This window comes from Chaetura pelagica, unplaced genomic scaffold (genome assembly GCF_000747805.2).
Source record: "Chaetura pelagica isolate M959 unplaced genomic scaffold, ChaPel_1.0 scaffold234, whole genome shotgun sequence".
Lineage (NCBI taxonomy): Eukaryota > Metazoa > Chordata > Aves > Apodiformes > Apodidae > Chaetura > Chaetura pelagica.
The window spans coordinates 1,146,656-1,161,625 of NW_009952967.1; the positions used below are offsets into that span (position 1 = coordinate 1,146,656).

Genomic DNA, 14,970 nt, shown 5'->3' on the forward strand with positions numbered 1-14,970 from the left:
GTTCAGCAGCCACTGGCACAAATCTGGTGTCTCACTTCTTGGCTGTAGGCTCCTTGGGCAAGATCTCAGCATCATTTGGGCAGAAACTAGCAAGGGTTTTGTATTAAAAGGTTTTTTGCTATTCAATACCAAGGTAGGCTTTGGTACTGTGTGTGCTCACACATGCACAGGCTCCCCAAAACCTTTGGACAAACAGAAATGAAACATCTTGCTCCAAATTTCTCCATCAGAAGCTGCAACCCTGAGATATACCCAGAAAATCATTGAGGTTTCAGTAGGATCTTGCTGAAAGCACATGTCCTTCCCTGAAAAACAAGCTGTGTGGACACGTGTCCAAGGAGACAAATTACTTTTCCTGCGTCGGAAAAAGTTCAGGGAATCTTTTATGGCATTGAAACGTTGCAGCTCATGGTGTGTTTATGCTCCACAGCTCTAATCCACCTCTTGTTTCAAAATACTTCCAGGCAATTGCAGTAAGAGACAAAACACAGGAGAGGAACTTGGATGGAGAGCTAGTGGGAAGCACTGGGAGCAGGGCAGAGAGGAGCAGGAGGAAGGCTTCCCATCCCTGAGGAACAGCCCTTGGAAAGAGCACCCAGCTGCAAAGCTTCCAGAAGGGCATCTGCCTGGCTTGAAAAAGGGAATTAAAAGGGGAGAAGGCAGCAGGACAAAGGGAACCATCATGAAATACAAGGGGGAAGGTCAAGTTTCCCAGTTTCCCATCCATTCAATTTCCTAAAGAATGAGCCCCAGGCACTGGATGTTTTTGTCCAGGTCCCACCTACCCCAGGGTTTGTGGGGTGGCAGGAGCTGCAGCAACAAGTGAACTCAGGCTCCTGGGGGCTGTTTCACAGCAGCAGGGACAAAAGCCCAGCACATCCCTCCCAAAGCTGGAACTCAGGACAGGCCTGGGCACTCTGGTCTCCCTGGGAGACATTGTTCCCAAGATTAATTAATAAACAATTACCAGAGCTTGGCTCAGTGTGACCAGCCATCCTGAGGACACCACAGATCATCTCAGAGAAGCTCCTGCCTATCAGATCAGGTTCAAAGCAATCCCAGAACTCACATTAGTTCTTGTGCATCACAAAGGATATTTTTTTTTTCCAAAAAAAGTCTTTTGCAAATAAACCATTTATTGTTTGGAAAGGGGATTGACTCTCTACTGTTCAGCTACTGATTTGGTTTAGCACTTTGAGTCAGTTTACCCGTTTTGGGCATTTTCCCCTCATTCTTCCTTCTCATTTCTAGTTCAAGGAACATGCTCCCCACAGAAGTCTCTGCTGGCTGCCCCAGCCTCAGGGGGTTCCACAGCCTTTGTGCAGTCCTGCAAATACTGGAGCCTCTGCGTGTGGCCTGCCTCAGCTGAAACTTTCCACACTTTCCTCTTGTTCCTGTCCTTCTGCAGGTCTTCTGGGGTTGTTTTTGTTAGTCTCCAGTCCCTCCCAAGTTATTGTCCTCCACAGAAGCACTCCTATGCTGTTTCTACCTTCTTTTCAAATCTGCTTCCCCATAAATCACAGCCCTCTTTGCTCTGGGCAGGGAGGCACTCGATACAACGCCTTTATTTTCCAAAATACATCTCTGGACCTTTGCAAAACCCTCTAGAATAGCCCCAAGGAGTTTATTGCTTAGACTGGTAAGGAAACAGTTTATTTCCTCCTTTTAAGATCCTGCCTCCTTGCAGCTGTAATAACTTCAGTGAACAACTGGCAATCCTGTGCTGTTCCTGCTAAGTTTAAGGATCTGCTGATCCAACTGCAGGGGCAGAAAAAGAATTATTTTGTTGCTAACTTTACCAGTTCCTGCAAGAGCAGAGACTGTTTTCTCAAAAGCCCTGTGCCAGCACAAACAGAGCTGTACTAGGATTTGCATCAGCAAAAACTGGAGTTACACTGAAGTTACCTTGTTAGGTAAGGTGGGGTGAGGTACTGCACAAGGTGTTTGTGACATCCTCTTTTGAGCCAGTGAGGCAACAGCTGGGAAGGAAAAGCTGAGGGACTACCTGGCTCACCGAGGCTCTGGCTGAAGGGGAAAAGAAAATAAGTAGGTAGCAAGGCAGCCCAGTATTCCTCCACAGTCATAAAAACCTGGTTTCTTGTTACCTGTTCACTGCTGCTTTCAGGAGTCACCCTGATTTGAAAGGCTTGGGAGGGTTTGTAGCACTGCCCAAGCTACTGCACCCTGGTGTCAGCAGGCAAAGCTTGTGCATCCACCCGTAGATGTCACACAGCTGCTTATTTGGAGAGAAGACTGTTAGGTCTGACTTTACAGTGCTTTAAAAAGAAGGTGTGTTTTCCTCTTATGTGGTTAAAAGGCAGGTAACTAAAAAAAGAACAAACTCCACACATTAGCTCCCCTCTCCTGTACCTTCAGGAGGCAACACAGATTAACCCAACCAACCAGCCCACCAACATGTCCTCAAGTCCTTTGCAAGACACTAACCCAAACTCCTCGAGGTGACTTGCTGCTCTGCACTCCTCCCCAGAACTGAATCCAACTGCCAGACATAAACACTCACAGAAAACAACTGCACCTTCACCCCTCTGCTCACTGCCAAACCGTAACACACTTGACACTGAGAAAAAGCATCAAATAAGTTGCTGAGTTATTTAGATTCTAAAATAATTATTATTTATGGGCTCGGACTGTGTTAGGATTGTGGAAATTCAAGATCAAACAGAGACAAGGAAGACAGGGAAAGCTTTATTAGATTCCAGCTTAACCAGGTGTCAGCTGGGTTACAGAAGAGCAGAACTGGTGGTAAAGGTAAGTAACCAGCATGCACAAGTGGGTGAGAAGGGGCAAGGCTGTATTCAGAGCAGGCACTTGGCTTCAGGTCAGGGCATGCAATCAGAAGGGCAAGTGGTTGGCTCAACAAGTGATGCAGGGTCTATTTTCCATGCATTTACAGCTGAAGCTGAAAATTTTAACCAGAGAGAGAAAAGAAATGCCATGTGAGCAGCATCCCTCGGAGAGGCAGGGTCACCATCGGTCCTACAGGACTGGAGACAACAACGTGTGTGCTTGCTTTGAACACAGCCCTGGGAGAGGGAGGTCAGGACAGACACTGGGATGTGCAACGTGCCTGGGAGGGGGGAACACAAAGAGCCACGGGAGAGAACAGCTGCCCTCACCCAGCTGAAGAAAGAGTGGAAGGAAATGCTGTCCCAGCAGTCCATGAGTCTCTAAAACTCATGTCCCACAAGGGGAAACCTGCTCTGCACGTACAATCAGTAAGGACAGTGTCAATCTGCTTCCTTGCTCCCTATGAGCCTTTTGTTTCCTGTGTCTCCTTGTCCAGATTATGGGCTGGAAAGAGCAGCAGCTCTGAGCCCTGAGAGAAGGAGCTCTGAAAGAAAAGATGAGAAAGAACTTGGCATTTAGGCTACTGCATGGTTAAAATACTAGTCAAACCCATCTTACCCATTTGTTCAATTTATTTAACTTCAAAGAGGTGCACACTAAAGCATTAAGATTTACTGGTATGGATTCCTCTCTGTACAAGTTCTTTCAACCAGCTGGAATACACAAGGCTTTACACACAGAAGCACTGAAATACAGGATAAAACAAAATCTAAATTCCAAATCATTCCAGAGGAGAAAAAATGTAGAAAATAAAATTTTAAAACAAAACAAAAAAAACCAACAAAAACCAACAAAACAAACAACAACAAAAAAACTGCAGCACTCCTCAGGGAAGGGACAGACTGCACAAGGAGGAACACAAAGGGATGGAAGGCAAGCTAGTGTAGTCTCTGCCCAACGCTTCTGTGTGCTGGAGGCTCAGGGGATGGAGTTCAAAAGATCCTTGAGGAAGCTGTCGGGATCACTGATTTCTGATAAGAGTCCTTTAAACAAAAGAAGACAATACAGAATAATTAGATCCACCAAGCAGTTCCTCCTGCACACATTAGGGATTTGTGCTGGGGAATGTGTAAGTTAATAATGACAGCTGCAACTTTATTTTAAGTATAGACAGGAAAAAGAGAAACCCTTGTTGGGTGCATGTGCAGAAGGGACCACAGTGTGCACATTAAATCCATGTGGCACTTGCTCTTCTGCAGCAGAGCTACTGTAGGGACCTGCCAACTGCCTGCCCAGCAGCTCCATATGTGGGACAGTGAGGGACAGGCCTGGGGCACAACTAACTTGTGACAGAAGTGAGTGTGGCCTCTCTGCAGGTGAATTTTTAGCATCTCCTGGTGATACCAAAGTCCCTATGGCAGAACTCTAGCTGCACTGGATTGCTGCCTCTAGTACAAACAGGATCACAGGATGCCAGAGAGGTGGGGGTTGGAAGGGACCTCTGGAGATCATCTACTCCAACGCCTCTGCTAGAGCAGGATCCCCTAGAGCAGATCCCACAGGAACATGTCCAGGTGGGTTTGGAATTTTTCCAGGGATGGAGACTCCACAACCTCCCTGGGCAGCCTGTACCAGGGCCCTGTCACCCTCAGAGTAAGTAAGTATTTTCTTATATTCAGGTTAAATCTCCTGTGCTCCAGGTTGTGCCCATTGCCCCTTGTCCTGTCCCTGGACACCCCTGAGAAGACTCTGTCCCCACCCTCCTGGCACCCCCTGTAGATACTGGTCAGCACTGATCAGATCCCCCCTCAACCTCCTTTTCTCTAAGCTAAACAGCCCCACAGTCACATCTGCTTATCAGATTTCAAACCACTTGTACTTGAAAACATCCTTCAGCTGGGATGGCAGTATGTCTGTTTAACAGAGCAGGGAGAGGACCTGCAGGATCAGGTGAGAGAAATTTTCCTGCCTGGGGATTCTCAAGCCTGTTTCCAAACTGTTTTTGAAACAGTTTAGGCAACAGCTGGAGTGCTGAGGTCTCCTCCTCTCACTGCCTCGTACAAACAAGCTGCTGCAGCAGTGGCAGGGAAGATGCTGTCTCCAGCCAGCAGAAGGCAGCCTATAAAAGGGAAAGCACACACTTACCAGCCACATCCAAAAACTCAGAAAACGTTTCGACTGGCATGAACTCCTCCTGGAAGGTTTTCAGGGCCTTGTCTGCAGCTTCATGTATTGGCATGTCATTGTGTCGGATGAATTCAGCAAGAGAGTAGGACCAGCCTCCCTCTGTGTTACTGGTAGGCACCTTCTATCAGAGGGGAAAATAGGACCAAATCAGTCAAAAAAATAACTATTTAGAAGAATAACTGAAAATTCTGATACCTCCTGTTGCTCTTGCATCCCCTGCCTCTTGTAAATAAACCACATTAAAAAAGTAATTCTGTGACTGTGTCATCTCCTTGCAAACAAGGTTGCAGGCATTTTTCTCATCCTAATTATTTAATATCTTTGGAAGCTGCAAGTTTCCTTCTGGTGGACCTCCCAACCTCCTTCTCCCTTTCCCACCTGCTTCCCTGGAGCAGCTCTGAACATCCTGGCTTAAGTGAAAGATGGGAGAGAAAAATAAATAAAACAGAAGTGCTGCAAACTGGAGAAATCTCTCAGTCTTTCAGACACCAAATGCATGTGGCTGCTCAGATTAGGAAGCTGATGCAGATGAACCTCAATGTTCTTTCTTACCTTGAACATGTTGTAAATGAGATCTACTAGGGCCCAGAAGAGAAGGCCAGAGCGGTACGTTGCGTATTCCTTCACAGTCTTATCTGCCAGTCTAGGATGAGAATGGAATCAGGCTTGGAGTTAATCACTTTAATCTGCTTTGGTAACTGATTTGATGAATAGCATGAAAGCTGAAACGGCCAAAGAGCCTGTCAATAACACACAGGGGAAATGGCTCTGAGAGAGCTTTCCTTGTGCTCTTGCCACAGCCTTCCAGTGCCTGAAGGGGCTCCAGGAAAGCTGGGGAGGGACTTGGGACAAGGGCAGGGAGGGATGGAATGAGGGAGAATGGATTAAAACTGGAAGAGGGAAAATTTAGGTTGGCCATTAGGAAGAAATTCTTCCCTGTGAGGGTGGTGAGACCCTGGCCCAGGTTGCCCAGAGAAGCTGTGGCTGCCCCATCCCTGGCAGTGTTGAAGGGCAGGTTGGATAGGGCTTGGAGCAACCTGGGCTGGTGGGAGGTGTCCCTGCCCATGCAGGGGGTTGGATCTAGATGATCTTTAAGGTCCCTTCCAACCCAAACCATTCCATGATTCTATGATTTTCTTGGACACAAAGCAAACATTGGGTATCTGTAATTTCTGGGCACTGATTCCTATGGCTGTACCCAGTGTAACCAGAGCAGTCAGCCAGTAAAACCTTATTTTCCAGGAAGAAAATGAGCAGAGAGGGAAGCAGATCCCTAAGACTAGGTAGAAAGTCAGAAGCAAAGTCAGAGAAAAAGAATTCAGAGCAGATTCCTGAAGAAATAACTAAGTCTAGGAAGAAATAACTAAATCTAAGTTTCAAACACAATCTGTATCAGTGAGAGAGAACATGGTTTTTCTTCTAATTCCCAAGAGTGTTTCTGAAAGACTGAGGGAAATACTTTGAAGAAATGGAGGGATTTCCATTTAATATCTTCTTGGTTATTCTATCACCACAAAAGGATTTATTTTGGAAATTCAGCATCTGGCTGAAGAAATGCTCTAAAAGGTGCACGGCTGGCCTGGGATAACAGCTCTCAAAGTTTATAGGATTAATCACAAACAGGTTCTGGCAAGGTGGAACCTCCTGCCAGCAACTCTAATGGGTTTGGAATTTTCTTGCATGTGTTTTTCAAGTACATCTGCCTCCATCACATGCTGCTTCCTGCTCACCACTTGAAAGCTTTGGAAAAAAACACGCTTTTTTATGCATCTAGAACTTGTTCAGCTACCAGTGACACAAGTCAGCAACACAAAAAGGTATCATCTGACCATGGCCCAACTGCTATGTGCCACAAGTTGGGTTTTTTGCAGTGAAATGAACACTTTGCTGCTCTTTTGAAAGGCTAGATTTGTGTGTCTGCCCTTAAAACAGACAGCTTGGTAGGTGGCAGTCTGCTTGGGCAGCTCAGCTTAATTATTTAAAGGAAAACCAATTAGTAAAGGTGACTAAATTTCCACGGGAAGAACAGCAACTTAGAGCGAGGCTAATTCTAGACTCCCAAATACTGCAAGACGGGGTTTCTTTTTATGTGCATGGTTTTGATCTAATTGGAGTTTGCTCCTTTAATTGAAAACTAAAAGGCCCTTGTGGGTTAAGTCTGGTAGCTACCTTCTGGAACAGCTACTTCATATAATGGCTACTGCATTTTCATTAATGTAAGCTGGTTCAGGCTCATCAGCTATGCATGGATTGCCAGCAGAAAGTTAGACATTAATACTTGAGGAGTCTGGCTTCTCTCATTAATATTTTAGAAAGGTCACAGTCCGGAGCAAAGGGGAAAAAAAATAAAAAAAAATCAAAAGGCTACTTTCCTCTCAAACTCCAAATGAAAGCTGCCAAGTGTCTATGGGATTCTTCTACCCAGAACTCTTGGTAACAACCAGCAGGTAATTGGTCACTCGATTCAGTTCTTTGGAATTTGTAAATTATATTTACAAAAAAAGAACAAACCTAGAACTCCTACCATCCACCCCAGTAATTTCACCTCTGGGTTTAAATACAAAGTGTTTCTAAAACCCTGAAGGTGCTGAGCATTCCTCACTTTGCTCTTGCAGACAAACCACAATAGCTCCTGGCAGAAAGAGAAGACATTTTTGGCTAGATTCTCCTCAAATCTGTCTTACAGTGACTAAACCAGCTGAGCAGCTGGATCAAACACCCGAACACAGGACAGGACACAGGAGTATTTGTTGCTTTGTTTAAGAATGGGGGAACATAGAGTATTGCCTGCATCTTCATTTGTAAGACTTACAGACCCTTTTTAGGATCACAAGTTGGTCCTCAGCTGCTTTTAGAGGCACTGTGGGTTCCTGTAGTTACTTCTCTCTATCTCCCCCAGTAAAGGCAGCAGGGAGTCCTTGTGTCCCTCCAGCCTTCAGTCTGTGCTATCCTGATGTCCCCTGCATGGTGGAACTCCCAGAAAACATCCCTGTCCTGCACCTAATGTGGAATGCTCATTTTCATCTCTTGAATGCAGAAATTACTCTCATATCACAGGTGCTGGCTCCCTCTTTGCCTTAACCTACAAATTAAGATCTTGGCAGTTACCTGCAGACCATTCCATTGTCCACTGCCCTCTTCCAGGTTTTCCTCAAGAATAAATAAGCCCAGACCTTGGAAAAAAGAATTGCCGTATTTCTATTTCCGAGAGGTATTACCAGTGGCTTTGTACTCTCTTAGTCTGCAGGGATTAAAGAAAGCCCTTGAATAAACCTTGACATAATTCCTGAGAACTAGTTCTGAGTGTTTTCCTCTGAAATTCCAGAGATTGGATGGTTTAGCTGCAAGTTTTTTTTGCTCTGTCCCTTTCAATGTGTTTTTTTTTCCATGCATGCTGAGAGGTAAGTTGGGAAAGAAACAGAATCATTCACTGAGGGGTTTAAAAACCACCAAACACCCACAGCAAACCCACCCAGGGGCTTTGCTTCACCAGGCTCTTTAAGGCAAGATGAAAAGCTGCACACTCTTGTGTCTTAGAAAAAGAAGACCTTCCTGATAGTAACTTCTGTGACTGTTAAACCCCTTTCCCAGAACTCAGGCAGGGTGGTGGAAACTGGAGACATGGACACAGAGCAGGCTGAGCCTGAACAGCAGAAACCAGCCCAGAAATCAATCCAGGAGCTGCTTGAAGGGCTCTCTCACTTTTGATGCCTCTAATAGCATTGATGCATGCTGTGTTGTGTGTTACCACAATGTAATGACTTTATCAAGCACATAATTAATGTCATCAGAGTAAGAACGCCCTTTAAGGCGACTTAGAATAATAATGAATTTATTCCTAATTATGACAGCTATTTAAAATCATCTTTTCAGCAACTGGAATTCCCTTTCCTTCTCTGGGAAGATGTGCTTTTGTCAGGCAGGCACAGCCACTTATTCTTGTACTTCAACTGCCTGACAGCTGCTATTGATTTTTTTTTTCCTTTTAAAAAGCAATGGCATTTGATTTCTATTTCTATTCCTATTCTTCTATTTAAGGAAGCTGGTGCACTGACCAAAAGAGAACAGAAACAGCTACTCCAGTGAGGCAAGCAGAGAGCATGTTCTGACACAGCACATAAAAGCAGCATCTCACCTGAGGTGAGAGGGAAATAAGCATCTTATTATTGACCTACTTTCAGCTTTACTCCTAGGAGAAGCATCATTCCCACTGATCAGTGGGTTGATCCACTCCAAAATACACCCAGAATTGCATGTTCCTGCTCATACTGTTCACAGAATCATGGAATGGTTTGGGTTGGAAGGGACCTGAAACAAAGATCATCTAGATCCAACCCCCCTGCATGGGCAGGGACACTTCCCAGCAGACCAGGTTGCTCCGAGCTCCATCCAACCTTTCCAGTGCTGAGTACAAAGCTACTGGGAAGGGTTAATATCTGCTGTTCTAAACTACAACTCCCCAGAAGCTGCCGTGGGGCACTGGCTCCTGTCACGGTAACATAAGTAAGTAACATGAGTAAGGTGGCAGCTGGGGGGCAGGCCTGGGGTGGTGGCTGACCTGCTGGCTCCCCCTGGTGACACCACTCGAGCGTGGGAGGTGACGAGGAGCCTCTTGAGGATCTCCACTCGCATGGCCTTCCACTTCTCGGGGGGAGAGATGTGCAGTGCCAGCACGGTGTAGTAATGGGGCCCGTCCACCTCGTAGGCACTCTCCACCCACTTCTCTTTGGGGTGCTCCATGAAGCTCTGGAGGTTTTTCTCCTCCCTTGAAGTTGCTCGAGTTCTGAAACACAAGAAAAAAACTTCAGTAACCATTCTGGCTCTCATATGTTCATCTGCTACATCTCAGGAATTTTTCCTAAAGGAAAAAGCAGTGCCAGCTTTGCACCATCAGGCTCTTCTCAAATTCATCCACTGGCTGAGTATTTTGCTCCCCAGCTTAGCAAACTCACTTTTCCCTGGAGCTGTGTAGGTTTGCAAGGCAGTCAGCACCGCCCCAATAGAGAGCAATACTACTGAAGAGCTGGTTTTCCTTTTTTTTAGAGAAAAATGTGTTCAGTCCATGTGTTCAGGTTGTACCATCTCCCATCTGACACCAAGCAGTGACAGCAAGTTCCTGCAGCCAGAACTTAGAACCAATTTATATTATTCCTCTGCCACAAAAGTAGTCACTGAGAAGACACAGGCCAATTTCAAATACAAAAAGATAGTGTATTCACTGTAAGCTTTATATAGATTTTTTTTTTTAAATGTGTTCAGTCCATGTGTTCAGGTTGTCTTCAGGAGTCCCGACACCCCAGACCTGACCACACCAACCCTGTGTTTCACCTTGTGAAGATGGATCACACTTTATTTATCACAGTCTATTGCTCTGTTTCATCAGGAAGAGGCTGCCAGCCAGGCAAGTCCCTCAAATTTTTAAGTCTGATATACTCTCCCTATCAGGAAGTTACAACAAAGCAGCATCCTAGCAGATAAAGCTCTCTCTGGTGCCAACATAGTGTCACCTTTTCATATGTGACAACTAGTAGCTCTTTGTTTTCTCCATTTAATATCAACATGCGTTTAGAATTTTTAAAAAATCGTGTCTGGAAACTACATAAAGCATTTTTATACAAGAGCCACACAGCAGGTTCTGGGCTCTCTGGTGCCAGTGAGCAGCCTAACCAAATGAAAAGAAGAGTTTCATTTCTTTGTCTCCCAAGGGACTCAGAAAACAATAGCATAGGGATCTGGAGGCAGGTGTTAAAAAACAATAGACAAATTGTAGCAGAGCCAAAATGCTGATTAGTTGCAGACAGGAAAGTGAGATTTCACTGCACTCCATTTGGAGTGACTCTGGTTGAAGAGGTGTATATTTTAACATTTATACCTTCATCTAATTAGTGTTACTTTTTAATACTGCATGAAAAGTGCACAGGCATTATACTGGCACATGGGACTCTGTATGATCAGAACCAGCTCTTGCATCCCAAAGTGCCTGGGTGCTTTGGATTTGTACACTTAGACATAGTATCAAGCCAAAGCATGTCCTTATCTTCCTATGCTTTGCATAAATAAGATCTTACTGAAGCACTTCAGCAGAAGTGTTTCTATGCTGCTGTTTATTGGTAACAAATAATAATAATTAAAATGTCAGGAAAATCTGATGATCCTGAACACTTCAAGAGAACTCCAGTATGTCCAAACTGGCATCAAAACTGATTGTGTTATTTTAATACTGGATAAAGTGAGACCAGGGTTAAGTTTTCAACTTACAACAATTATTTCATTTTAGTCTCTCTCTTCTGTCTACTCCAGAGAATATTAAGCTGGCAGTGTTTCTTTAATCTAATAACCCTGCTGCTCACCTCAGAGGTAATAATTACATCTAGAATGGAAAGAGAAGCTAATTCCCAATTGCTTTTACTCAATAGGTTCCCTGTTATCCTGCATGTTCAGGCAGCAACACTCGGCTTCAAACAATATAAACCTGTACCAGGCTGTTTGAAATGTGCAATTTGGTTCCTCCTAAAACTTGGTTGTGAATTTCCACCATTGTTGCCACATCCATGTAGAGAGCCCAGCCTGCAGCCCCCAGGAGGCTAAGAGCAAGGTACTGACGTGTTGAGGACGTAGAGCACAGTGTGGATGATGTATGGGATGAGGTGGATGTTGCTCTCCCTTCCTCCTCCTCCGGTGTCTATGCTGAACGATTGTTCCATTGCAAAGCGGAGAAACAGCAGCTTGATGTCGTGGACATTGAGCTGGTAGGTGGGTTCCCGCTGCCCAGTGCACTCCTGAAGGTAGGTGTTGTGTCTGAAAAACACCAGGTACTTTGAGACAGTTCCTGCTTCCACAGCATAGCTCAGGATGTGAGCAAGTATTTCACAGAATAAAGAATGACCAGGATACAACAATGTGAGCACTGCCACCTTCGATTCACCTCCCCAAGGGGAGGCTCTCAGCTTACTCTGGCAGATCCAATTCCATCTGCATCCATATTTACAATCATCAATACTAGTTTTCCACATTCAGGGCTTGGAATACAGCTCCATGGTTGAAATGCATGAAATATGTTACCACTCCTGATTTCTAACGTGACTGTACAAGGTGGACCAGAATACTAATTGACAATGCGATGAACCACCTCCATCTGCTCTAGGTATCAGGTTGCTGTAGCTCACTCTCATCCAACAGAGGTTTGGAAATCTACACCAGGGAACCCACTGGTGTCAGACAGGATTAATTTCTACAACAGGGGCCACTGGGCCACAAATGAACATTGTTTCTGCACACTGCATCATCAGGAGTGATGGGACAGTAGGGAGGTAATGGGCTTATTTATTAGTGAGAGGGTGATGAGACACTGGGACAGGTTGCCCAGGGAAGCTGTGGCTGCCCCATCCCTGGCAGTGTTGAAGGGCAGCTTGGATGGGGCTTGGAGCAACCTGGGCTGGTGGGAGGTGTCCCTGCCCATTCAGGGGTTTGGAACTCGATGATCCTTAAGGTCCCTCCAACCCAAACTATTCTATGATTCTATGATTTATATGAAGCTAAGAATCAAACTGACACCTGCACTTTTATTAGGAGATGTTCTCCTGATGGTACCATCCAAAAAGCTCAATTTAACTAAGATTTATCTGCAATCATCTTTGATTCCATGGTTTGGAACTAGCACATGTTGGTGATAATGCACTGACTCCCCCACTCTAATGTAAAGCACCTCAAGAAGTAAATTTTCCTACTCACCGTGCTAAGCAAGTGGCAAAAGCAGACTCTGGCACGTGAGGTCCCCAAACTGGTAGTAGCCCATTACACTTGGTGTTGGCATTTTGTAGGGCTGCACTCTCCCATTCTTCACGGCCACGAGCAAGTCTGCATTGAGGAACCAGGCAAGTTAGAACTATGCAAGTTTTTGTCTAAGAAACCACCAACAAATGGACAATTTCACAGGTTCCTTGAACAGCAGACTTCACTTGTCAATATCCAGGCCTGAGCTCTACTTGGCACATTAAAGCAAATCCCAGAAGAGAAGCCCATGGTTGTCTCCAGGGTGCAAAGTGACCAATTCAAAGCCAATCCATCCAAGCCCAAGAGCCACACTCACAATATCCTGCTCATGATCAGAACATACCTCACAGCTGCCAGGTGACAATCATAGTGGACAATGTTGAAGTGAGAGACTGTGCTGTAACCCTGTTGTTTTCTGGGCTTGTTCTCAAACTCCTCTAGTGCAACACGTTTGGTGAAAGTATAAATTCCTAGGACTTTGGTAGGCTGCAAGGAGACAACAGCCAAGTTAGAGATCCTTCCCTGTCAGCTCACACTTTGTGCTGCTTTGCACTGGAATTCAGCTCTCTCAGTCCCTGACTCAAACTCACACCAAGCAATTTTTTTTCCAGCTTTCGTGGGCCCCAGCTGGAGCACAGGAGGGTCAAGTTAAACTTAAGGAAAAACTTCTTCACTGTGTGACTAACAGAGGCCTAGGAAAGGACGCTCAGAGAAGTTGTGGAGTCTCCATCCCTGGTGACATTCCAAACCCACCTCAACATGTTCCTGTGGGATCTGCTCTAGGGGATTCTGCTCTAGCAGGGGGTTGGACTAGATGATCTTCAGAGGTCCCTTCCAAACCTGATCACTCTGTGTCACTGGAAAGATGCTTCCACTTCCCAAACACCTCTGGAATTTCTGATCTCAGGAACTCAACCTTAGTTTTCCTGATTTCCCAGATACAACCCACCAACCCTTGTGGATACTGGAAAGTCCCCTCAGCTGGTGAGAAGGTTTTGCAAACGTCTCTCACTTTACCTGAAACTTGTATCCTTCCCGGCAGATGCAGCAGGTCAGACCTGGCTCTTCTATAAGCTCCTCCATCTGTTTAAGCAGCGTGGTCTTGGTCACCACCTGACCCTTCTCATTTGTCTGAAAGAGAGAACAGCTCAAGCAGGTTCAAAAGGCCATGCTGAACACCACCATCCCCACCACTGTTACAGGAATGTCCAACCATTTCGCAGCCTACCAGTAAGTAACCATATTTACTCTCTCAGCAGTGCCAGGCAAATCATGAACTTGTGCTCCGTAATATTTGTCAGTAAATAATTTTACACCATTCCTTGGGTGGCAGTTTTAACAAGGCAGAAAGAAAAGACCCCTGGCTCACTCTCTGCTGTCAAGACAAACACATTACCGTCATGCCCAGGGTGCCCAAGGCTTTCTGCCTCATGGCCATGGCCATCCTCTTCTTCTCTGCACGGGTCTCCTTCCGAGCAGCGTCGATCTTCTTATTCACCTCGGGATGTTCCCTCAAGGCCTCCAGAAGATTCTCTGCTAATGTTCCAATCCCTTCATCACTAGACACTTGCTCCAGCTTGTGAAGGTTCGTGATGGAGTCTGTACCTATTAGCACCTGACAGGGAATGGAACACAGCACTTTCTTCAGAAAAAGGGGTCACACAACAGCAGCTGCTCCCTCATGTCCCTTCCAAGAGAGCTGAGCAGAAGCATGGATCTGCAACAACTTGTGTGAAATGTCTTACTGTGCTCCTACATTATGGGCCCTGGACACTACAATTGCACATGAGAGTGGGGCAATTTGTCCATTCACTGGCCATTACTAAGAGCTCAGATGTGGTAACAATTAAAACTGGAAAAGGAGAGATTTAAGTTGGACATGAGGAGGAAATTCTTTAGTGTGAGGGTGGTGAGACACTGGGACAGGCTGCCCGGGGAAGCTATGGCTGGCCCATCCCTGGAAGTGTTGAAGGGCAGGTTGGATGGGGCTTGGAGCAACCTGGTCTGGTGGGAGGTGTCCCTGCCTCATGCAGAAGGTTGGATCTAGGTGATCTTTAAGGTCCCTTCCAACCCAAACCATTCTATGATTCTATGATTTATATGAAGCCAAGAATCAAACTGACACCTGCACTTTTGGGTTGGATCTAGATGATCTTTGAGGTCCCTCGAACCAGTTTATGGATTCTATGATGCTATGATCTT

At 45.5% G+C, this 14,970-nt stretch overlaps 1 protein-coding gene across 1 annotated transcript in view; it reads right to left on the bottom strand.

Annotated features, from left to right (window-relative positions):
* Nucleotides 1–3,422: 3,422 nt before the first annotated feature.
* UBR4 (ubiquitin protein ligase E3 component n-recognin 4) overlaps nt 3,423–14,970 on the bottom strand; it is an 81,786-nt gene continuing 70,238 nt past the window's right edge. Inside the window, 9 exon segments of the mRNA XM_009995794.1 lie at nt 3,423–3,851; nt 4,954–5,116; nt 5,548–5,638; nt 9,554–9,778; nt 11,599–11,793; nt 12,727–12,852; nt 13,112–13,254; nt 13,786–13,899; nt 14,165–14,383. Coding sequence (XP_009994096.1) covers nt 3,787–3,851; nt 4,954–5,116; nt 5,548–5,638; nt 9,554–9,778; nt 11,599–11,793; nt 12,727–12,852; nt 13,112–13,254; nt 13,786–13,899; nt 14,165–14,383 — 1,341 coding nt within the window. The 3' untranslated portion in view covers nt 3,423–3,786.